The sequence below is a fragment of the Eulemur rufifrons genome, chromosome 19, assembly GCF_041146395.1.
Source record: "Eulemur rufifrons isolate Redbay chromosome 19, OSU_ERuf_1, whole genome shotgun sequence".
NCBI lineage: Eukaryota > Metazoa > Chordata > Mammalia > Primates > Lemuridae > Eulemur > Eulemur rufifrons.
In genome coordinates this window covers 22,239,034-22,264,338 of record NC_091001.1, presented here as the reverse complement: position 1 = coordinate 22,264,338, position 25,305 = coordinate 22,239,034, and the positions used below count along the sequence as shown (strand labels likewise).

Genomic DNA, 25,305 nt, shown 5'->3' with positions numbered 1-25,305 from the left:
TCACCTTGATTTCAGGAAGAATACTAATATATTGCTCATCCTATATGACTTTTGATTATTGTATATGAAGATTAAACTGCAAAAAAACATTAATCAGAATGCAAGCATACAAAACTCAGACATGAAATGAGAATATAAGAATCTTTTATAATCACTTAAAATGGAAAGATCATATTGTAGCTCTAAACATCATAGATAGGCATGTAAAGTTCTAGGGTGGTGGTGGGCCATATGCTGTTGTTCAAGGCAGGGGTCCCCAAATAAAGGGAATGTGAGTACGGTAGAGTGCTGTCTTATGGACGATGGGGAGGAAAGGCATTCTTGCTGAGTGCAGAGACTGAGAGGTGCCCCACACCAAGAGTACACCAAATTGGGTGGGTGGATCTTTACACCCTCTACACTAAGAATGAGAAGTTTCAACTTTTCTGATGGAATCCTCTAAGAAGCATCCTTGTTGTCGGCTCCCTGAGCCTCAATCCCAAATTCATTTCAGTCGTACTCTCAGAGGATTCCTTTTCCCATGGATGACCTCATGGGCACAACAGAGGAAGGCAGCATCCACAGTTTTCAGTACACTCTTCCCCTCTCCCTCTCTGTTTCTTTCCTCTGAATCTATACGGTGTTGGGAGAAAGAATGGCAACAAAACACATAGGAAGGCAACTCTCTCCCCTTATTCTTAGTTTCTTCCTTGAGTCACCTGGGGTAAAAATGAGATACTATTAAAACAAAGCTGGGGAACTTTCATTAGCAGATTGTAAGAGTATTTAAACCTGGACCCTATGTTCAGGGCCTGACTGGATCTACCCAGTTCACCATCTTCTTCCCAGTCTTTAATCTGGTACCTGACTTTTAGTAAATGTTCCATATGTATTTGGTGAATGAATTGATGAATTAAAATGAAAAAAAAAATCAGATGAGCCTTTAATTCTTAGCTTCCTAATTAAGGCAATCCCTACTCTTAGAGAAATTATAAATTGACAGGGAAGACAGGCAACTAAACAGATTTAAAAGAAAATGCTATGAGTGCTACGCTAATGAGCATACAAGGGACAATGAGAACACAGGGCGGGGGGACCTAACTAGCCCTAGGGGATGTGTTCCTGAAAAATAACCTTAAGCTGGTCAATGGAAGATAAGTTGAGAGTAAGCCAAGATAGGGGGGAAAAGTTCTAGGCAGAAGAAACATCATTTATGAAGAACCAGTGCTAAGAAAGAGCATGGAGCATGGTAGATTTGGAAAGCTTAGAAAAGTTAGAATGAGTTTATGAGAGGACAATGGTGTGAATGTCAACTGAGAGAGACAGGGACCAGATCATATAGACTTTGTAGGTATCAAGAAGTTTGGACTTCAGGGGCGGGGCAATGACTGAACAATCTGTGTTTTAGAACAGCGGTCCCCGACTTTTTTGGCACCATAGATTGGTTTCATGGAAGACAATTTTTCCACAGACTGGCAGGGGGGATGGTTTTGGAATGAGTCAAGCACATTACATTTATTACATTTGCTTTTTATTACATTTTTATTACATTACTCCCAGGCATGAACATCACCACCTCGGCTTCAGCTCCAATCATCAGGCATTAGACTCTCATAAGGAGCGCACCCTAGATCTTTTGCATGCACAGTTCACAACAGGGTTGGTACTCCTATGAGACTCTAATGCCACTGCTGATCTGACAGGAGGTGGAGCTCAGACGGTGATGTTATTGATGGGAACCGGCTGTAAATACAGATGAAGCTTCCCTGTTCACCTCCTGCTGTGCAGTCTGTTTTCCTAACAGGCCACTGACTGGTACTGGTCCATGGCCCGGGGGTTGGACCATGTTTTAGAATGATGGCTAGGGCTGCAGTAGAGTATGTTGGAACTTGGGAGCCCATTTGGAACTCTCCAGGCCTGAGAGGATCTCTATAGACTTTGAATAGAGAAGAGGCAGCAAGGATGAAGGTAAACTGAGATACATAAGACATATTAAGGAATCAGAGTCCACAGTGTTAGGAACCGGGCTGTATGTGGCAGGAAGTAGGAGGACCAGAGAAGGGCTCAGCTGGTACCCAGGCTGCACAGCGGTCTTTGATTACGGATCCTAGAGAGAAAGGTCTGGGCAGGTTCTCCTCGATCTTCACATGCTATAAAGCTGTGCCTGCTTTCCAATCTCGTTGATCTAAAATAATTTTATTATCACTAAAATTGTTCTTTTTCACTCTGGTTTTACATTTTATTTGGCTCGATTTCACTCTTTTATGCTTCCTTTCCAGACTGTGGGCCTCCAACGCATCGCTTGATTCACTGTGGGAAGAAAGTGCTTTTGAAGTTCCAAACCCAATCCCTGAAGCAAGATTAATAATCAAAGATGCTTTCCAACGTGAAAGCCCTTGTGAGACTTAGGTGGATTAGCTATAGTCTAGTCCTGAGGCATATGACACACCTGTGCATTGCCACAAACAGTTCGGAAATAAAACCGGTTCATCATCTGTAGCAAGGCCTTTGAACGTGCGTATTCTCTTTCTGGTATTTAACACCAGGGCTGGGACGGAGAGCGAGAGCCTCCTTAAATTTTGCCCCTGAGGCCCCTTACTTGCTTCCCCCTGGTCTCAGCTGTGTAACACTGTTCCAAATACTCCGTAGAAATGCAAGTGCAACTAGATTGTTTTGGGAGAGGTTTTTTTTTGTTTTTTTTAGGAGGATGACTTGAACGGCTAACCCCAAGTTTGTGGGAATAACATATCTCGTGAATCTGAATCACACCGATGAGGTAGACAGAGTCCCTGGCAGCGGCGCTATGAATAGTGTTCTGAAAGCTGCTGCTAGAACTTGATACACAGCTGTGGGTATTTGTTGGAAGGCTCCCAGAAGGAATTCCAAGGGCTCTGCCTCCACTGACAGTCTTTTATTCTTAGAGCGCTAAGCTCGACAGTTGAGCTTTGAGTGGTATTGAGTGGGTTTTGTGATTACTTGTACGCCATTGTTAGTATCAGCCTGTCAACACCTGGAAGGGCAGAGCATTTTTTGTTTGTTTTGAAAATTACTCAATAGTAAATCCTTAATTATGTAGCAGTATGGCTTTTTGAAGGGTTGAGTGATGCACTGCTGTTGTTTTATATTTCTTTCATGCTAAATCTTATGGGGTATATAGCCTTCAGTAAATAAATGCAAATAATGTAATTGAATCCCACTTGAGCCTGCCATTAATTATCTCACATATATCTTCATTTCCAGGCTGGGGATATGGGCCAGAATTCAAGACAGCTAGAAGAAATACCCAATAAATGTTTTAAGTTCTTTTTTGGAGGAATTAATGATACATGGACACACATATGGACCACACACACATACATGCATATATGCACACATCTGTTTTCATATCTGTACTCATTTATACACATGTATATCTACATAAATCCACATGCAAGAATAGACATGACACATGTTCATATAAATATGTCTCACACATATATTATCTAAAGACACACTTATGCATATATATTTATACTGTATTTGAATTGTTTGCAAATAAATGCAAACCTACCTCAAATAGAGAATTTATAGGTTCCCAAAGATTATTTTCTTCTATCTTTCCTCTATATCTCAAGGCCAGTCTTTATGTTTATGAAAAGGCTACCCCAAACTTTCACATTGAGGCATAGCAGAAAGAATATGTCTTTTTAAATAGCTTCTTTGGAAAAGTGAGAAAGCTTCTCTCTCAGAAACGTTACCAGACTTTTTCTTACTTTTCATTGTCTGAATTGGGCTTCAAACCTACCTCTAATCCAATCACTATAACCAATGAGATGAGATATGAAGATGGCCTTAAATTAATCCCTGGAGTTTGTAGGTTATTGGGTGGGGCCCAGTGTCAGATTTTCCAGAAGCATTTAGGCTGTGTAGGGCAGAGATAGATACTCAAAGGAAAATCAGATTTTGTTGTTAGGAGGTAGGTTGACTGAATCCTGGGTGGCCCAGATGAATACCTGTCCCTACCCCCTGGCTCCCACACGTGTTCACCCACATCATCACAGTTGTAGGATTTTCACAAAGATTCCCTTTATTACTGATTTACTTTCTGCATTTCATGTTTTGACAGAGTCTGTCTACTAAGAAACTGAGAGTATTGTTATAACTAATTCATTTTTGCATTTTCATGCATGAGAGACTGGTATTACTACAATGATAAAGTCTAAAGCCATAAAATCGATGTTTTAGATAGCCTGGGAGACAAATACAAGCAAACAAACAATTGCAATTAGAATTGTTGAAATCTTAAAAATACCAAATTACTTGTAGGAGTCAGGGGCTTTGTCTGGGACGTGCTTTTGTAAAATGTGCCTTCTTAGGTCAAAATTTGACTAGAACTTTCTTGGCAAATGCAGAAAATCAAGGTGAATAATCCATTGCACAAACAACTGCGGGCAGATTTGCTCTTGGGTGTGCCTCACCCCATCCGGCCCTCCTTCACTTTCTCTTTCACTCCCTTTCTTCTCCAGTGACGTGATATCACTGAGGAGGCTCCCCTGCTGGAAAAAAGAGCATTGAAATTATTAAACTGCTTCTCTAGGACTTTTAAAAAAAAAAAAAAATAAATAATTATTATTATTCAGAGAGTGTATTTAGCACAAGTCCCCAGTCTCAGTGGTTTAGCAAAGTAAAAGTTTATTTCATATTCACACCACAGTCCAAAGTGTGCTGGGCCAGTACTGGGTTCTGCTCCATACAGCGATACAGGGAAGCAGGCTCCTTTCATCTAGGAGTTCCCAGGGCCGTGGGGTTTTCCAGTGGGGCCTGTGTATGCAGCTAGTGGATAAAAGAAGAATGATGATACATCGGGGAAACACGAATGATTGTGTAGGCAGATTTTAGTGGCCCAGCCAGGAAGAGGCACACGTTACTTCTGCCCACATTCTAGTGGCCAGGACATAGTCATGTGGCCACACCTATTTGCAAGGGAGCTGACAAATGGAGTCTAACAGCGTGCCCATGTGGGAAAGGAACCGGATCAGCTATATGACAGGCGTCTATGCTACAGAGAGGCACATGCTCATTTAGAACCTTCCTCTTTCCCTAACACAGATATCCAGGAACATTTTGAACATCCGAGTTTTTGAATCTCAATAATTCAAATTGGGAGCGTCAAAAGTCATGACTAATGGAGCTGAATTCTTATTAAAGAACAGTTTGTTTTGCAGTTAACAAAGAAATAATTTTCCACAAGATTTTTTTTTTTTTTTTTTTTCCGTAGAGGGCCCTAAGTTTACAACCTCTTAGCACTCCCAGGACTTGGAGAAAGAACACACCTGCAGACAAAACCATAATGCAAGTAACTTATATTTGCCTCCAGCTTGGGGAGTAGACAGAGGTTGGTGGGTCTCATGAATAACAGAGTTTGTCCTGCTGTCCTGGGGTAGCATCCTCGGAAGAGGGCAGGACCTCAAAGAGATTACTGTGTGGTTGTGATGAGGGCAGTTGGACATAAGACCTCAGGTTTTCAGTCTTGTGCCTAAAGAGCAGAGAATCAGTGGACTTGAAGGGACCGAGGTTGGTTCAGAAAGTGGACATCTCGGCATCACTTAGTATGGACCAAAGCTCGGAGGTGGGGAATCAGGACACCAGGTCCATTTTTTATTTGGTCTTTATAAGATCAAATTTTCTTGTATGGCCCTAAAATGGAGTGAGGGGACCCAAATACAGCAATGACACTTCAAATTACCAGCCATTGTTTCTGGATGGGGCCATGAAAGTCAGAAATCTTTTTGTATAAAGAAAACAAAGAAATACGGTAATTCTTTCTCACCTGAGATTGTGGCTACAAATTCATGTCTTAGAGCCATAAGAGTGCAATGAGCTCTGTGACAGGTGAGAAGGATACAATAGAAGGTACTAGAAGAGGGGTGGGGAGATAGTGCTAGGAGAGCTATGGTTTTTAGAGGGTGGTCTGAGGACTCCTTGGGGTCTTCAAGACCCTTTTTGGGGTTCCGCAAAGTCAAAATTACTTTTACAATTATACTAAGACATGATTTGCCTTTTTCACCCATATCTTTAAATTCTATAAGTGTACAGTGGAGTTTTCCAGAGGCACCAAATTGAGGAAGAGGCAGATATGAGCATCCAGCTGTCTTCTATTAAACCAGGTACGAAAGAGATTGCAAAAATGTAAAGCAATGCCACTCTTCTCACTAAACATTTTTTGTTTGGGGTTATATGGTTGTTTTTCTATTTTTCTAGTTTTCATTGCTATTTTAAATGTAATCAACAACAAATATATTTTTTTAAATCTCAGGTTTAGTTTCTAATACAGTACATATTGATCGCTATAACCCACGTTAAAGAAAAAAGAATGTTCTTTAAGAGCTTCAATTACTTTTAAGAGTGTAAAGAGGTCCTAACACCAAAAAGCTTGGGAATGGTACACTAGGGGAACCAATCAGAGTTGAGAAAAAGTAAATTTTGCCATTTGTGGAAAAATAACTTCAGAGAATGTGGAGCACTGAGATGGTAGATTGTTCTTTCTGGAGAAGAATCCTCAGAAGAGTAGCACTAATTAAGCCAGGGGCTACTGGGCTACACAGCCATTGGTGGGATAACTGAATTTTAATACCATTTCATGCAACTCATAAATCTAAAAAAATTGCAATACCGCCATCTAGTGTTCGATCGTGTAAATATTTTAATATTTATTGTTTTCACTCAATTTATAAAGATTGCTTCAGAACTGAATGACTATGGGACTAAATTTAAAATTGCCCTGCATTTTTAAGGTTTCTTTCACCAAACATGTACCTCTAAATATCTTAGATGCCTTCCCACATTTCCCTTTATATGTAATCACTTCTTTCTTCTTAGAGTTAAGACAACTGAAGAGGGTAGGATTTCAACCTAGTTATACACAAACCTTGTGTTCCTGTCATTAGACAATGTAGGATGATTTGCTGTGGTCTTGATGAAACTGAATAAACAACCCTCTTCTCTTTGATTATTCCCAACTCCTCTCTCCACTGGCATTTTATTTTAACGACGTTTTATTTTGGATTAATTTTAGATTTACAAAAAACGTTGCAAAAATAGTGCAGAGTTCCCATGGACCCCTCTCCCAGTTTACCCTGATTTCCACATTCTACATTCCAGTGGTACACCCACGGGGTACCCGGCACAGTGGAAGAAAAGTCCCACATCAAGGCACACGACTGTGAAATTTCAGAAATAGACGCTTGGGAATCAGAGAGGGTGGGCTGGGGGAACAAAAACAGGTTATAATAAGATATTGGGACTTGGATTGCCATCAAACTTCTCAATAGCCACACTAGAGACTAGAAAACTGGGAACCAATGCTTTCAAAATTCTGAGTGAAAATTATTTCCATCATAAAATCCTGTGCTAAGCAAACTGCATATTAAATGCCTTGTTAGACAAAAGATAATTCTATAGCCATAGGGCTTCAAAATATTTATCTCCCCATGCCCCTTTCATCAGAAAGTTATTTGAAAATGTGCCCATAAAAGGGGAGAAGAAACAAAGAGCGAGAAAGACCGTGGAAGAGGTGAAAGAGTCTCTCTGAATGATATGAAGGAGATCGTGGACTCCGTGATGACCTGAAAAATAAACAGTGCAGAATGGAGCAGGAAAACAGAGTTGTTTGAACAACTCAGAGATTTATACTTCTGTCAGAGTGTTTGGGGATGAATTAGTGATAGGCATAGAGCAAATTAAATAAATATAAAGAGCAGACAGTGGATTAACCCCAGAGAAAATAAGACTTTGCACGTAAGAATGGTATACTACATGACTCAGCTGTGAACTATACATAGGCATAGTAACGTAAATATCACATTTATTTAAACAGAAAAGGCAATCTTATCATGTTGGATGGAGAGGAGAAGGTGAGGGAGGAAGAGAGAGAAAGAGAGAGAATGTACTAGATCCTCCCCACCTATATCTAGAAGTCAATGATTATCTAAAACTGAAGAAAATAAGCAACACTATCAGATTATTATTTAATATTTAAACAACATAGCAATAAATACCAAAAGAAACAGTTAAAAACGGTTATCTCTAAGGAGTAGGGATCAAGCATTAACATTAATTGGCTAAGGGGAAAGTAGGATCGTATGACTTTTCAAAACAATTTCCTTGTGTTATTTAAAAAGGGAAAGATCAGGTGAAAAGGTGCCCTGCCTAGCAGCACCCAGCCTGATCCAACTCTGTTAAGAATCAGGGAGTGCTGGGAGGAGAAAGTACAATTGCTCACCTTGTACAGAGTAGCTGATTTCTTATCAAGGCTGTGGCTAATCAAGCGGGATCCTTTAATCCCGTTGCCTTCTTGTATGCTATATATTTGCATTTGGAGACTCCAGTCTGGGGTGAGAGGACCATCTGTTCAATTGCCCTGCTCCTCTGGCTAAAAAGGGTGCTGAGGCCCTGGTAGCTGAGGGTTCCAGTCGGCTTCTTCTGAAACCATGGCTTTTCCTGCAGGATTTGGATGGGGGGCAGCCACGGCAGCTTATCAAGTAGAAGGTAGGAGACGCTGGAGTGGATTACTTCTGGTGTGTTCTGTATGCCTGGGAAGATGGCGGGGTAAGGAGGCAAGAAAGAAGGAAAAGGATTGGAAAGTCCGTATGCTATAAATGAAACGGATTTCCCTTGTTGAATATGGGAAGCTCACATTCTCCTGTCTCTTTCTGTAGACACATGGGGTGAGGGGGTGAAGACCAAGATACAGCTGTATTTTCACTCCATCCAAGCTTATCTGAGATATCAGTTTACATTGGACCAGCTGCTTTTGTTCTTGGTTTCTTGAACACGTTGCGCCAACCCCCCTTAAAAATGGGAACAATTTCTTGTATTGGCTGTAAAAATACTGGGTGAATTCCTTCAAAGAACCCCTCATTAGTTGGGAAAAGTGCCCTATACTATTCCTAGTGAGCACAGAGCCTGATCTTGTACACCACCCCATTTCCTGGGGCAGCTGAGAACTAAAGGGGAGCAACTATCTAATGGCAAAGAGAACCCAGAATGGCCGTGAAGCCTGAGTTCTGGTCTCCCTCCTTCCACACACCAGTTATGTGAATCCATTGTCCTCCCTGAGTCTCAGTTTCTCCATCTGTAAAATAGGAAGATTAGCTTTACTTTTCTAAACTACGCATTTTTCCCCCTAAGGAATTTGGGATTGTGAATAGCTACCATGGAAACAATATTGATAGGATCAAATAAGTGTGTAAAGCCCTGGATTAAACAAAGCTACATGAGCTTATGGTGGTAGCTTCCCAGGGTTGCTGCAACCAATTACAGTAAATGGTGAGGCTTAAACAACAGAAATCTATTCTCTTTTGGTTCTGGAGGTCAGAACTAGAAATTTGAGGATGAAGTTAACTAAGTTAAGATGAGATCATACTGGAGTAGGGCAGACCCTTAATCCAATATAACGTGTCCTTCTTATGAAGAAGGAGATCTGGACACAGAGACATGTAAGGAGAAAACCACATGACCAACAGACAGGGATTGGAATGATGCAGTAAGCTAAGGGACACCAGGGACAAATGGCCACTGCCAGAATTTAGGAAGAGGCAAGGAAGGGTTCTACCCAGAGTCTCAGAGAACAACACATGGCCCTCCTGACACCTGGATTTTGAACTTCAAGCCTCTAGAATAAATTACTGTTGTTTAAGTCATCCATTTTGTGGCACATTGTTACAAAACCCCTAGAAAACTAATATACCGAGAAAAACAAGTAAATCAATCAATGAAATAACTACTGCTACGGTAAGTGCTACCTTGATAATGGGAGGTTGCAATAAAGGGTTATGTGAAGTTTCTGTGAACTAGCGTCATTTCATCTAAAACTTCAGGGACAAGAAGGAGAGAGCCATGTGACTATCGGGAGATTTTTTTTTCCAGACAGAGAAACAGAGTACAGGTTGATCCTGGCACAATTCATGCTGCTTACGATTCCAAACTTCAATTACCATTTCTGCGACCTCCGGCAGGGGAATGAGGAATCTCTGTTACACAGTTGCTATCTGCCACGTAGACGACATCTCCCAGGGGGGCTGTGTCTATTATCACACACGTATGCTCTGTGATACAAGGCTCTTCTAAAGGAGTGTCTGAGCATGTCCTGAGTAGCAGGGATTCCATACCACCTTTCTCATGACATGGTATCTTCCTTCATCCTCTCCCAGACAATTTCTACTTGCTCATAGAGGTTGACTGAAATAGGCTGGCTGTCTAGGAGTAAAAACAGAAGCGATGCTCTCTATTAGTTTCTTCCTCAGAGGAAGAGGTCCAGCAAATCAGAGAGGGGATGGCAGAGCACTGGGATGGAGTGAGTAGGATCAGGTTCTAGAAGTAGCAGAGCATGGCAGTTATGACTTGAGGTTTGTCTCTATTTGTTACTAGCTTTGTGACTTTGGGCAGGTTACTCAACTTCTCTGTGGGGATTATTATGGTATCTACTGTATAGCATAGCTATGAGGTTTAATTAAGATAGTGTATGTTAAGTGCTTTGCATTTAGTAGGTGCTCAATGTGTGGTATTCATATTTGGGGCAGGGTTACAAAAGGATTACTGAGAATGATTCCTGTAGAGCCCTACAGTTAACTTGGCATACATATGCACTTAGTCATACAAGACAATGCAGAGGGTTTCAATTACCAACTTCCAGTTGCTGCTAACTTAGGAGCTGGAGGTAGCCTTGGCCGGTCCATTCTGCTCTCCCATTTGCACAGGATCTCAATGTTGCTGCACCTTTTCTGTCTGTCTAGAGGCAGTTTGTCCCGTGGTCTTCTGCACTGGGATTGCTTCTGCCTTATTTTAAGGTCTTTTTTGGTGACCTTTAAGTTGCTATTAACTTTATCAACAGCTTTCAGGGTAGGGAACTTGATCCAACATGCCGTGCCAAGAGCCATCAGCCTGCTATCATTGTCAGCTCGCTGAGCAATTTTTCTGTTTGCTTGTTTTCCACACTAGGAGCTCTTACCTATCCTTTGTGCTGTGTTTGAATCCTAGCTCAAGCACTTAATAGCAGAGTGATTTTGGGAAAATAATTTATTTGAGACTCAGTTTCCTTATTTGTAAAATTTGAAAAATGGTCATGCCCTCTTTGTAGATTGGTTATGGGTGTTAAAAAGTTTAGCATACATAACTGGAGCACAAGAGTGCCTGGCACACGGTGCTCACCAAATGCTAATACTGATATCAATACTATTATTATTCTTCTCTCTGCTGGCTGCATTCTCCACCACTCTGTACATTGTCTACTCCATTTAGTGGGTGTGGTCATTTTTTGTTTTGATTGCTGATGAGGATATACTGTCTCTGTGCTCATTTTTAACTAGTTCTGCCAGTAGCTGCCAGGAAAGTTATTGCTTAACCAACTCTTCCACCATTGCCTGAATTATGGTATAAGAGGTCAACATGTGGCTTTGACAGATCAATGTGGCCTGGATTTAAAAGCTGGGCACAGCCTGTCACTTTCCAATTTTGATAATCTTTGGACTTCTGTGCTGCCCTGGCCTCTGAAAGTCAACAGAGCCTTTGGAAGTTGCAGACACTCAGCAGAACTGAGGACTGATCATGAATTGTATTTGTAAAAAAATCTAACATTTTGGTGATTTGTTATAAAACATTGCCATGTATCTCTTTCCACTGATTTTCAAAGCACAGTTGTCTGTGTAGGTATATTTGTTTTCAAAAACTCTCTTGAAAGCCGTGAGGGATAATTGGCACACCCTCCCTCACTCTTGCATAGAAATGGAGACACTTTGGCTCTGTCACTGGACTGGAAGGCACTGTCAGGGTCTTTGCAGGCGGGGCCCTCCGAGAGGGGCAGGGCCTTCTGGTCACTAGGCCTCCCGACATGTTGACTACTTGGCCGCATATTTCCCAAGGTTCACAGCCTTTCCTGCTCCTGTCCTTGTTCGTATCCCTTCTGCCTCTCCTCTGGCTACTTCACTGTTTATGGTTTTAAAGAAGAGTTTAATGTTTATTATATAAGAGTTGGCTGTGTGGTGCCTTGAGCCTTTTGGAGGAAAGCACAATATAAATCTAATAAATAAATAATAAATAAGGGGTATAAGCAGGAGGAAAATTATGTGTTTTAGGTGAGTTGTAAAGAACCTAGTAAAACCTATAAAATGTGTTTGTTAGACTAAGAGGCAGGGAAGAAAATGCAGAAAATCATGGCACATATAGATGTGAGTCTCATGTAATATTTTTAAGTACAGAAAAAAATTCCCATGATTTTTAACCCTTTGTGAAGCTGACTCTGTCCTCTGTTTTTGGCTGGAGGGAAAAAAACAGCAGATAGCTGACTGGCATTTTGTTTACTTTCTTGGTAGTCCCCGGCGGAGCTATGAAAATGACATTTAGGACCCAATTCTATAGTTCCTATGAGCTTATAATTCCCAGTGATTTCAGGAAGGCTCTTAAGGGGTGAACATGCTCTGCAAAATCCCATAAATTCTAAGCAAAGTCTAAACGACTTTGTTAATGTTTCCTAGCAGGATCTGTATCTGTGGTTCTTAGGAGTCAACAGCCTCAGTTTTATGAAGCCGTTATGAACCTTTGATACTGTACTGGATGCTAATCCAATGCTTGATTTGGATTTAACTTTGACTTTGGTTTTATGTTGGCAGAAACTGGGCCTTGCCTCAGACTTTGGCCATCTGTTTGTCTTGGTGTGTTAAAGGTGGAATCCTATAGTTAAGAAATAAGAGGTTATTTTTTTCCATGAAAACAGTGGGAAAATGAACAGGGCAGCTATATTTGGTGGTTTTAGGTAGGGTTTATGGTGATTCTATACAGGCTGTTTCTTCTCTGGTCCTTTTTAAAAACTCAACTGGTGCATACAAACCTGAGTTAGAGACACATCTCACCTACCTGACATAGACATCAGCACACCCTTCATACTTCTCTAGACCACGTCCTGTTTGCTTTCTCCACTCAACCACTTTCGGCTGTGTGTCTTGGTTTCTATTTTCTACTAAACTCCTTGGATTGATCTCCTGACTGCCCTTGGTACTTTTCTAGAAGAGGGAAAGAAAGACAGAGCTACTCCTTATCTGACCACCAAAGAAGGAAGGAGGGAGAACAGACTTAAAGCATGGATCTTTATTTCTTGGTGTGTAGAGAAAGAGGAAGATGAGAAGCAAACATTTATCATGAAATTTATCATGGCTTAAAAGTTGGTATGACAGAAATCACCTTTATTTCTTTCCCCCAGTTTCAAATTTGATATCAACAAAAATCTCAAAAAACCCTCCTTTTTTATTGTACCAGGCAATTAATGATGCAGGCACCACGAAGGGAGCATAGGTTTAGGCAGGGAAGGTATGCAAATATTAATCCACTAGTATGCCACCCACACTAACCAATCAGATGCCAACTGTAAACAGTAGGCATAGTCTAGACTGGCACTTGCATTGACCATCAGAGTGGACACCAGCCATAAACAACTGTTGGGGCCACATTTATATGTATTGATTGAACTTCAGCCTTGGGCTTAGGAATGGGACACATCTGGAATATATCAGACTCTATGGCCTACTGGAGAATTGAATCACTTAACTTCTCTAAGCCTCAGAATTCTCTCTGTCTTTTTTTTTTTTTTTTTTTTTTTGACTCTCCTGATCTCTGTCTCTCTCTCTCTCTCTCTCTCTCTCTTTGTTTTCGAAATTTCATAGGATCAATATTGGAAACTTTTTTCTTACATTTTGTGCCTCTTTGGATCTGGGTTGATTTCTTAAGTTTTTATTCCAAGTGACTGTACTTTGTGTTTGGACTTTAGCTGCATTTTTTCAACTCCTTTATTTAATATTGAATATTGTCATTATGACAATCATATTTCTACCTTTTAGAAATGAATTCTTCTATTGTTTATTTTGCAGGAAGCCATGTGGTTTTTTTTTTTTCCTGTATGCCATCACTCCTCAATTCTCCTTAAGAATGCTAATTTAAAAAATTAAGTTTTCCATCTAGCAATCCCACTTCTGAGTATTTACTCAACAGATTTGAAATCAATCTGTCAAAGAGATGTCTGTACTCCCCTGTTCATTGTAGCACTAATAACAATAGCCAAGATACAGAATTGTCCATAATTGTCCATAAACAGATGACTAGATAAAGAAAATGTGAAATATATACACAGTGGAATACTATTCAGTCTTACAAAAGAATAAAATTCTGTCAGTTGCAATAACATAGATGAAACTGGAGAACATTATGCTAAGTGAAATTGGCCAGGCACAAAGAGAAAAATATCGCAGATCCTCACTTAAATGTGGAATCTAAAACAATTGAACTCACAGAAGCAGAGAGTAGAATGGTGGTCATATAGGCTGGGGGATGGGGGTAATGGGAAGATGACACCAAAGGGTACAAAATCTTAGAAGGAATATCTTTTTTTTTTTTTTTTTTTTGCAGTCTATTGGATAGTGTGGTGAACAGAGTTAATCATAGAATATTGTACATTTCAAAATTGCTGAGAGAGTAAATTTCAAACGCTCTCACCACAAAAAATGGTGAGTGTTAGAGGTGAGGAATATGTTGACTAGCTTGCTTTAATTATTCCAAATTGTGCTCCTAAATCATAACATCACTTTGGACCCTATAAATATACATAATTATAAATTATCAATTTACAATAAAATTTTTTAAGAAATTTAGTTCTTTCTTTTAAAAAAAATATCATCTTTAAGATCTTCAGGCTACTTTATTTTTTTTTTTGTGGTCCTTATCTTTGTTGAATCTTTGAAGACTGTGCTACGTGTTTTTGTCAAATGCCTGATGTGCTGGTTCATGATTATGAATGAAAGAATATGTTGATTAATATCAGTAAAGGATTTAGGCTTCCTTTGAAGTGAGATACTTCTATTAGCTGAGACAGGGATGACTCTATAGGAAATAGAATTCTCTGTGAGTGGGTGGGATCTGTTGACTTCAGTCTTCTCATAAAAGGTGTGTGAGCGCCTGGAGCTCTGACTTGGGGGGAAAGGCGGTACAGGAGCAACGTATGTAACCTGCAATTCTGTATCCCCCATAACAAGATAAAATAAAAAAAAAAATAAATAAATAAAAGGTGTGTGAGGGAGACGGCCCAGATTTAGACCTTGATAACTGCCAGGTAACAAGGACCTTAAGCAAGAGTGTGCTTGATTTGTACTTTTGTGTTTCCTCTCTCCACTCCCCTTCAAGTTCATGTTTAACACTCAAGTTTGGTCTATGTTTTTCGCCTGCCTCAACACCCATGATGGGAGTCCTCTTCCGTCACATCCTGGGACTTCAACACAGGCTAATGGCAGCACAACTGCCCTGTGTGTGGAGGAGAGAAACTGGTCAGGCCAGCAGTAAGACAGATAATTCTTTAACTAATTTCCGTGGTGATTGCTTTGAGGCCTGGTCTTTTCTCTGTACTGGTTGACCTAGAGAAGCACTTTAGTAACTGTGTTACTCCACTGGGGCTCTTTTTAAATTTTCAGTTCGGTTGTGGTTTCCTTCTTTTATTTACTGTCATTTCAACGGGTTTGTGAGAGAGAAAGGAATTAAATATGTATACACTGCTCTTCATCTTGAATTAGAAACAAAGACTTTAATATAATATAAACTGACATGTAAGTCTTTATCAGCATGCATTAATGTATGGACTTGCCTCATCAACTGTGAGGTATTATTCAAAGTTAAGAACAAATTCTCCCCTTCTTACTATTATCATCCTTTTTGTCATTATTAATACACCTAACTTACGGAAATTTTCTAATCGTATACTTTTTATCAAGAGGATGAGTGCTATAGACTGAATGTTTGTGTCTCTTTTAAATTCATATGTTGAAGCCCCAATTTCCAATGCGATGGTATTTGGAGTTGGGGCTTTGGGAGGCGATTAGATCATGAAGGCAGAGCCCTGGTAAATGGGATTCCTGCCTTATAAAAGACACACCAGAGACCCGCTTTCCCCTGTGAGAACACACAGGGAAGACAGCCCTCTGTGAACCAGGAAGGAATATTCACTACAACTTTATCCTGCTGCCACCCTGATCTTGGACTTTCAGCCTCTAGAACTGTGAGGAATAAACTTCTGTTGTTTATAAGCCACCCAGTCTACGGTATTCTGTTGTAGCAGCCCAAACAGACTAAGAAAATGAGGTAATACAGAATGAACGGAATTTAAGACAATGTATTAATAACAAGAGAGAGTGAAATATTCAGACAATATGAGAAAAGCCGTGGTGGAGGTGGGTACTCTGCCAAGAAAGGGTACATGTCATCTGCTTCTGGGGTCAGCTGATCTAAACCATTTGACTTTTTCATAATTTGTTACCTCCCTCTATTTCTGAACATGCAGATTCTCCATGTACCAAGTTTTCCAGTACCTCAGTTGGCTTCATGGGCAGTGATGAAAGATATTTGCTTCCATTGCTATTCGTATATGTGGGTTATTTATTGGTAAGGTTCTGACTGCTTATCTGTGTATTCTTTTGTACCAGCAAACTTCTGAATAGAATATATGGTTACCACATATATTTAGAAAAAAATTTTTATTATGAAAATAGTACAAGATAATTGTAGAACATTTAAAAAATGCAAACAAGTGAAAAATAAAATAAAAAATCACCCAAAGAGGTACTTTAAAATTTTGTGTACAGACTTAACATGGACACATACATTGTTTTTTTCTTTTACCCTGATAGGAGCATTCTGTAAATGGTTTTGTTATTCTTAAGATACTTAAAAATATCTTGATAAGCTATAACATGCCTCTGCCTCTTTTCTCCTCTTCCTGTGCCCTCTCTTTCTTACCTATCTTTCTACAATACACATGGATGTTACACAGAAAGCTAAATGTGAGTCAATATATTTAAACTTAAGAAACAAGATAAAAATAGCTGTATCTCAACAATTTGTTTGGAGTATGGGCCCTAGATAGTGGCCCACATATATGTGCATGAACTTTTTTGTCACCACTAAATTAATCAGCCAAGACAGGACATTTGTTTATTTCCATGACTACATGCCAGCATCGTACTAGAAATAAACGGTAGCAATTGTGCTGTTCCTTCTTGGGCTTGCCCATCTGGGAGGGATTGCACTCCAGCTGAGTTCACTGATGCACAAGGTTACGTGATTCCTTAAACATTATTAGGGCATCACTCGAGTGCCCAAGCTGGAAATATGAGACTCATGTTAGACCCTCCCTCTTACTCCTTCCTTCATTTAACCAATCATTTTTTATTCTATCTCCTCTAAATCTCTTGATTGCACCCCTCTTCTTCATTACTGTGACCATTTCTTTAGTTCTGGAACTTACCATCTCTTGTTTTCTAAAAGTCTCCTCCCCTCCTCTCACTGTCCTCAGATCTCTCCTGCGTATTGCTCGTGGCATGGTCTTTTACAATTCTGACCACATTATTCCATTTCTTGAGTGAGAGCATAAGCTCTGAAATCAAACAGACTGACTCCATCACTTACCAGTTATCTGATCTTGGAAGATATCTGAGCTTTGCAGGTTTTGGTTTCCATATTTGTAAAATGGGAACAGTAATAGTGCCTATCTTGGGGTGGTTGTAAATATCAAGTATGTTTATGAATATCAAATGCTTAGAACAGTCCTATGCAAACGGTGATAAATAAATTTCAAAAACTATTTTAAAATTTTTAATGTCTTTTTACCTTCCACAGGACAATATCTCCTCCTATCCAAGTACAAAGCAGGCCCAAACCTGCTTAGCTTCCGAGATTAGACAAGATGGGGCCCATTCAGGGTGGTATAGCCATAGATGGTCTATTAATTTCTGAACTTCTTGCATGGAAGAAAAAACTCTTTGTAATTTTATCTCTGACTACACCCCCAGTTTCATTTCTTGCTTCTTCCCCATTTGTATCATATTCTTTGACCAAAATGAAGTGCATGCAATTCTTTAAATGTGCCATGACCTTCATGCCTCTGAACCTTTGCACGTGCTGCTTGAATGCACATCTGACTATCAGCATGAACAGAGACCAAAAGGGGATGAAGATCCAGGCTTCCTAACTTCCAGGCTGGAGCTTGTTCTACTGCAGCATACTGCCTCTTTTATCTTTACCCTTTATGCTACTCTTTCAAGAGTATTACTGTGAGCCTGGTAGTGGTAGAAAGAGGCTCAGTGTCTGATGGGGCAAAAGCAACCCCTCAAAGAGGTTTTTAGTACATACAAACTATTATTATAATATATAAACTACTTGGAACAACATGAATAATATGCCTTTTTACCTGAGGCTGTTTGAACATAACTCTGTATCTCTAAAGATGACTAATATAATGAGAAGTGTTGAATTGAATATTGTCACTATGTGTGTATGTTTTGTATGGTGTGGGTAGTCACCATCCCATCAGCTGGGACCCTGCTGTTTTCCTTCTACTACTCAATATGGCCTTCTGCCTTGGGGTGCCCTAAGCCAGCTGAGCAGATCTATATTGGCTTTGGATCTTTCTCAAGGTGTCTCTTCTTCCTTTCATTAGTGTGGATAATCAGAATTTGATTGTAAAATATGCCCGGGCCAAATACAAGGGCTTTTAAAATTGTCTGCTGTTTAGATTATCCAGGCCACTGATCCCCCTTCCTTAGCGTGGATAATTGAGAGTGGACTGGGCTGAAGAATGTTAAGCAGAACCAATTGACAAAATAAATGAGATTTAAAAATCCTTTACATTTTAATAATAGAAAAAAAGTTAGTTTTTTTTTTTAACCTGAAAGGGCTTATTTTATATTTTTGAAACTGTAAATTTATTTGGTTTAAAATTGCATCAAAATAGGAAGCTATTTCCTATGATGGATCGACTTAAGACATATTCAGAATGTATACTAATTACAATATGCAGTTAATGGAGTTAGGGGAAAACTGAAAATATAGACAAGAGGTTGTATAGTTTCAGATTCAATGTCAAATCCCCTTAAAACGATGTTTTTGTTTCAACTATGTAACAAAGAGAGGGTAGGAGCCACGTCAAATTCTGAAAATCTCTCTCTTGATAGTGGAGGTTGCAATTCTTTGGTCCTAATGAGCAATAATCATTTAGAGAAGGGCATTTTTTGAAGGTATGTATAGGATTAACTGGATTCTGATTCCTGGGACTATCTGATCTCATTCACTTTTCGTTCTCATTCTCTAATCTTTCCCCATGCACCTCTGAAGGGAGGTAGAAATGGATTTGCATGCCACCTGACTGGGAATTTAGAGACTATCTCCCCAACGGAACAATGTTGTAAATGGGGGTATGTGTCACTAAATACTCTTCAGGTGTGTAATGAGATAAATAGATTTGGGGGTTGTCCTGGGAATTTGGAACATAATGTAAGAGGCAATGGTGAGTTTCTGGGTAGGTGACTCATAAACAAGGTTTTTGAAACATTACCCATTTTTACATTGGGAATTGCCAAGCTAAGGCTTAACGTCTCCCACAACACCTATGAATAATCATTTAAATACAGGCTTTGAGACTTGGGGAAAAAGTGTATTATTTACTCTAAAGACAATAATCTTCCTTGGCGTCATTGTAGTCCATCATACGGATGCATACTTGGGGATCTTTGAAAAAGCAACATTTTCTCTTGATGGCCCATTACTTCATCTATCTTATAAATTATTACCCAGGACTCGATTGCAGACACAGGTTGGGGATGCACATCAGACACTCGGTAACACAGTGTGGGAGACTAAGTCTCTTTCACAGGGTGAGATATTACAAAGGAGCTTTGCTCATTGCCTATTGTTTATGTGGAAAACAGGATACAGTGATGGATGTAATGGAGATTATAGTATATCCTTTGCTTCCCCACAGTGCTGATAACTTGGCAAATGCAGGCGCATGTAAGTTCTTGTTGTCCAACTGGTTTGAAGGGAGAACTGAGCTGTTCTCAGCATAGGTACTATACAGCTAAGGCCAAATATCCTCTTAGGGTCATCCTAGTATCCTCTCCGTTGCTCAAATAAAGACTAGACACAACCATAATAAAGCTGTGACATGCTTGGCTTGTTGTTGGATGATGACGTTTCTCTTGGTTGGAGAGAAATTATGTGAGAATATCCAGAAAAGTTATATCCTCATATTGTACTTGGAGACCTGGGTTCCCTGGCATGAAATGAAGAATTACATTAAATTGAATGGATATTTATTTGAATTACTGCAGTGTAGTTATTAATTAATCCCAAATAGATAATTATCTACTGTGGGCACTAGAACCTGAGGGTGTAAAAGTGAATAAAGTGATCCCTTGAATCCAGCATGCTAACGGGGAAAGAGTCATGTACATGATGATGACATGAAGCTGTGGGGAGAAGGTGGGCAGAGTGGGGATACAGGAGTGAAGTGTGTGTGGGAGATTGTATGGGGTATCTAAGCTGGGTTTTGAAGAGAATTTTATTTTGTTTTTGTTGTCAGAGAAAGACAAAGGAAGGGCATATCAGCAGAAGAAACATTTTGAGCCAAGGCACAAAAGTATAAATATTTAACGTTGTATTTGGAGAATGGTGTAGTCATGTCCAGTTAAGTAGGTAAATGGCTTAGAATTCTAATACTTTAGAATGTATTAGAATCACTTGGAGTTCTTGTTAAAATGTAGATTTGGGAGCCTAATACGAGACTGTGTAATAACAGTATTTGCAGATGGGGTCCATGCATTTCCATTTTTTTGCAGATGTCCTGTATGATTGTTTTGTAGATGGTGCATGCTTTGATAAAGCCTGCCATAGGCTGTGTTTTCTGATTGACAGGGTGAATGGTGGGACCTGAAGCTAGAAAGGTAGAACAGGTCCATGCTGTGATGCACATAGAATATTATACGAGGCTAAGGAGTTGGTGTTAGGATCATGTACATTAGGTATTTGGTAGCCATAATATATTCTTAATCAAACGGAGCTACACAATGGTCTGTATATTTGAATGAGTTTTGACTGCAGTGTAGAGGATGAATCGGAGGAAGGAGATATGGAGACTTAGGAACAGTTGTCAGGCTGTTGCAGAGGGTGAAGCAGATAATGATGAAGACCTGAATGTGGGTGTCAGGGATGGAAGGGAGAGAAAAAGAGTAAAGAGACATCACTGAAAGAGAACCAAAAGGATATGTTCATGAACATAATGTAGGGCATGAAGGAAACAGGGGAAAGACTAAGGTGACTCTTGTGATTATGGTTTAGGCAACTGGCTGGCTGATGATGCTAAGAAATAGCAGTAAAACACACTAAAGAAGGAGCAGATTAAGAGGTTATGTGTTAGAAATAAAATAGGTTCAATTCGGGTTTGAGATTTCCTTGGAGTATTAACCAGAGATGTCTGGGAGGCAATTGAAAATGTACATCTCCATTTCAGGTTGAGTTTGCTGGTGATTGACCACAGCTGATGGTTGAAGTCATAATGGAAGAGGATGCTTGAAATAGGGTTATGGAGGGAAAAGAAGAGTAGCAAAGAAGAGCAAGGTTGCAGTGTCTAGATTAAGTTCTGTCAAACAATTCAAAAGACTCAGAGGAAGCCCACATAGAACTGATATTCTTACAGAATCTTCGAATGACTACAAATAACATAAAAAACTTCTAGTCCAATGACTTTTGAATGTATTTTAATGCAGCAAAACCAATTTTTGAGAGACTCTAACTTAAATCTCTAATAAATAAAAGATACAGATGGAGCTTCTTTGGTTGAAGGAGGGGGGGGGAGAACTTGAGCCTGTCCACTCAGCATGCCTTTCTTCATTGCTCCTCCCCATGTGGCAACTCTTGACTCCTCTCCAGGGAACATGGTTTTCAAAACATCAATATACTTTCCTTATTTTGTAGAGGCTGAAGAGATTGATTGACATAATCCATGTCACACAACTCATGAGTGACAGAGAACATGTTGCTGTGATAAGCTCCACAAGAAACAAAGCAACAAAAGGCAATGTGTAACTCATATAGCCAAAACGAGTGGTATAGACAACATGTGGTTTTGAGGGACAGAGTTAACATTCTGAGTTGTAACATCGGGGAAAGGAGTTGCAGAGGTGGTAGATTTTCAGAGGCTAAGAAAACATCTAGGGATTCAGGTTCTTGCCATTTTAAAAGTCAGAGCCAAAGGTTTGTACTGGTTGGAGAAAGTTAGAAAATGGATCTTTCCAACATCTACAAAATTGAGGCAGTAGTCATATAGAATGTGTCATAATTACTGCTCAAACCCCATCCAAATTCCAGTAGCAGTACAAATTTAATGGCAGAATATGCTGATGAGTCAGAGTGAAGCAGAGTGGTAGCTTTCTTTTCCATGCAGGAGGGGCTTTGGGAAGGCAACTTGTTTAGGAGGTGGTGCCTGGGTGATGTACCTTCAAGTCATCTTTGTAAAAGAAGCACACTCTTTTTATTAAAACATATTTATTTAAGAAGTCTCTATTGAAGATTGTTGATAGAACATTCCTTTATGCTACCAATTGATATATAGTAGAAACCCTTCGTAGCTATCACAACCAGTGTTTAACATGAAAAGTCCAGAAAACTCTGCATTTAGGGAGCCGTTTTGAGAAATTTGCCAAGACTGAAGATTGATCCAGTGATTCCTGGAGGACCTTGAGGAAAATCAATTAGTTTCTGAGTCAAAGAAACCTCAAATTATTCTAAATGGCATTGCTGCTATTAGAAAGTTCTATACTTAATTTAGTAAACTGCTACGAGTTCAAAGCCAACCTTCATTTTTAGAAAGATGCTTAGGAGATGCGAATCTTTTAAAGTACATTTCATTGTACCAACTGTTTCATTTAGAAAAAGCTCACTGGTTTGTTATTAACTGGTCTATGTAATAGTGTCAATAAAATCTAAACTTGGAGACTGAGCATTGTTATGTTAGATGTTTTAATGATCCCAATTGGCTAAGTTACATGGTAGTGGCTCATTTGCTTGACCTTTGCTGGTTTTAATAGCCTGGAAAAATTCCTCCAAACTCCACAGAGTTGACATAGTGGCTCTTGATATATGTGATACAAATCTGGAAAATATGTTATAAGTTTACTAACAGTAATTGAATAATTGGATCAGGTCCACACAACAAAGAGTACACAATTGCAAATTTCAGAGGAATCAAAAAGTTCTAGTAGAAATCTGATTTCTTGCACAAAAAGGCTTATTACATTTATTATTTTGAATTAACTGTAGCTAAATTATTACTATCCAGAAATAGGAATGGAAGATTCTACTGCAAAATATTAATACAGAGGTAACAGAAAACATTGGTTACTGGCACTAGTGCTTCTACGCCCTCCTGCCAGAGGAAAAACAAAAATTCAAATCTGCCTTCCTATATTCATAAACAATGTGGTCTGTTTTTACTTAATCTCTTTATGACTTACTTTTCCCAGGTAACATTTACCTTTTGGATTTTATTGGGAATATAACACGAAATAATTTAGGCAATCTCTTAGCACAATTTTTACACTTGATCTTGGCCAAAAGGCCAAGAAATGATATGGGCTTGGGATTTTAAAAATTTTAACTGAATAAATGTTAACCCTTATCATCATAATTTTTATGACTGCCATGACCAACATCATCATTACCATCATCATAATCATCATTATCATCATTATTATCATCATTACCATCACCATTATCACCATCATCATCATTATTGCCATCAAGTGGTGTGTTAGTCTGGGTCCTCTTAACCACAGATACCAAGATGGTATTGAACATGCAAGAAGTTTTTTAAGCAAAATGCCCAGGAAATATTGGGGAGAGACCCTGAAGAGGATGGCATGCATGTCTGACAAGTGAAGGAGGGAAGAAAGAAAGTTTGAGTGAACCATTTAGACTGCAGTACAGTTCAAAAGGAAGTTCAGCAAGGTCGCTGGGAAGGCCTTGATCCAAAGTCACCTGTCTGAAGAGCCGCACATCTTCCAGGAACAGGCCTATCTTAGAAGACATGTCATGCTCAGCATTGGCTGAGATCAGCCTCAGCACTGTGATGGGTTTCAGGGTTCAGCACCTGAGCCCTCGGTCTGTTATACTGCCTGAGGATGGAGGTTTGTGAAGTATGTTCTTATGGCTGTCACAGAAAAAATTGTGGGTGATTTTAAAAATCTTCTCTGTTTTTGGTATTTTATTAATTTTCTATATTTAACCTGCATTATTTAACATTTTGGGGAAGAGGCAAAATAAATAACTGAAAATATTTCCATTTGCTTGGGTAACATGAACTGTTTGAGACTGGGCCAAATCTTGCAGCATTGCTAAGCTTTTCACTTTGCTTGAATATCCTGGTATAGCTATGCTATTACTTCAACGGGACCTTTCCATGAAAAGTTTTTTATTTTTGTTCCAACTTTATTTTCTGTTTAGAAACCTGACTTGATTAGAGTGTGAAAGTTTAAGTGTTTGTAACGGGATTCAATTAAAATAGGTCATTCTTGGGGCTCTGAAAATGGTTACTGGCCTTGGGCAAATTGGAACAAAAGTTATAAAATTCAGTTGGATGCATCACAACATTTAACATCTTTAAGGAAGACATTTTGCCTAATAGAGTCAATTTAGAAAAATTTAGTGTAGGTCATCAGCATAAGCACCTAAATGTGTGTGTGTGTGTGTGTGTGTGTGGGTGTGTGTTGTGTGTGTTCCTCCCTTTAGTTATAACTGGGATCAGGACACCTGGACTCGAATCTATAAAACAAATAATTTGTGGTGGCACCTTGAAGAAAGTCAATTAGTTTCTGTGACTTTACCAGTAGGTTGAAAAGGAGATTGTAATATTGGTGAATAATGTGCTTAGAGATGTTTGCATAAAAGATGCTTTGTCTTTGTAAAGTATTATTGAATATTTATGGTCTACCAGACTGAGCCAAATGGCCCAGAGGAAAAAACAGCCAGATTTATGTAAACCTTGTTCAGTGTCCCAGATACTTCAGGATGGGTGCTCTATGTATGAATGAATAACTAAATGGTATAAACATTATTTTAAATGTTGAAGGTACATCAATATTATCTGGGGTGTTAGCCAATGTGCCTGACCTATGACATTGAAATGAAATGTCTGTCTCCAGGTAACTATTTCAATCTCATAAATATTTTTAGAGCCAGAGGCATTGATGGCAAGTGATGTTTTCTTAGAGTTTTGTGTCTGCAAATAAAGGTAAATTATATCTTTACCTAAAACCTACAAGAAATGATTGTCTCTCATCCACAGGGTTGCTCTGAGAATTCCCAGGCTGAAATTGCATATCTTATAGTTCTTTCTTCCCTTTCTTTAAAAAAAGTGTTTTAGTTACTCTTTGCACAGTAATTTTCTATCACTTTATTGTGAGAAATCTGAGCCTCAAAGAAATAATAATA

At 39.3% G+C, this 25,305-nt stretch overlaps 1 protein-coding gene across 1 annotated transcript in view; it reads left to right on the top strand.

Moving 5' to 3' along the window:
* Positions 1-8,064: 8,064 nt before the first annotated feature.
* The window catches only part of LOC138400288 (cytosolic beta-glucosidase), a 105,690-nt gene continuing 88,449 nt past the window's right edge, over positions 8,065-25,305 (top strand). Inside the window, exon 1 of the mRNA XM_069495328.1 lies at positions 8,065-8,505. Coding sequence (XP_069351429.1) covers positions 8,448-8,505 — 58 coding nt within the window. The 5' untranslated portion in view covers positions 8,065-8,447. The remainder of the gene's footprint in view (positions 8,506-25,305) is intronic.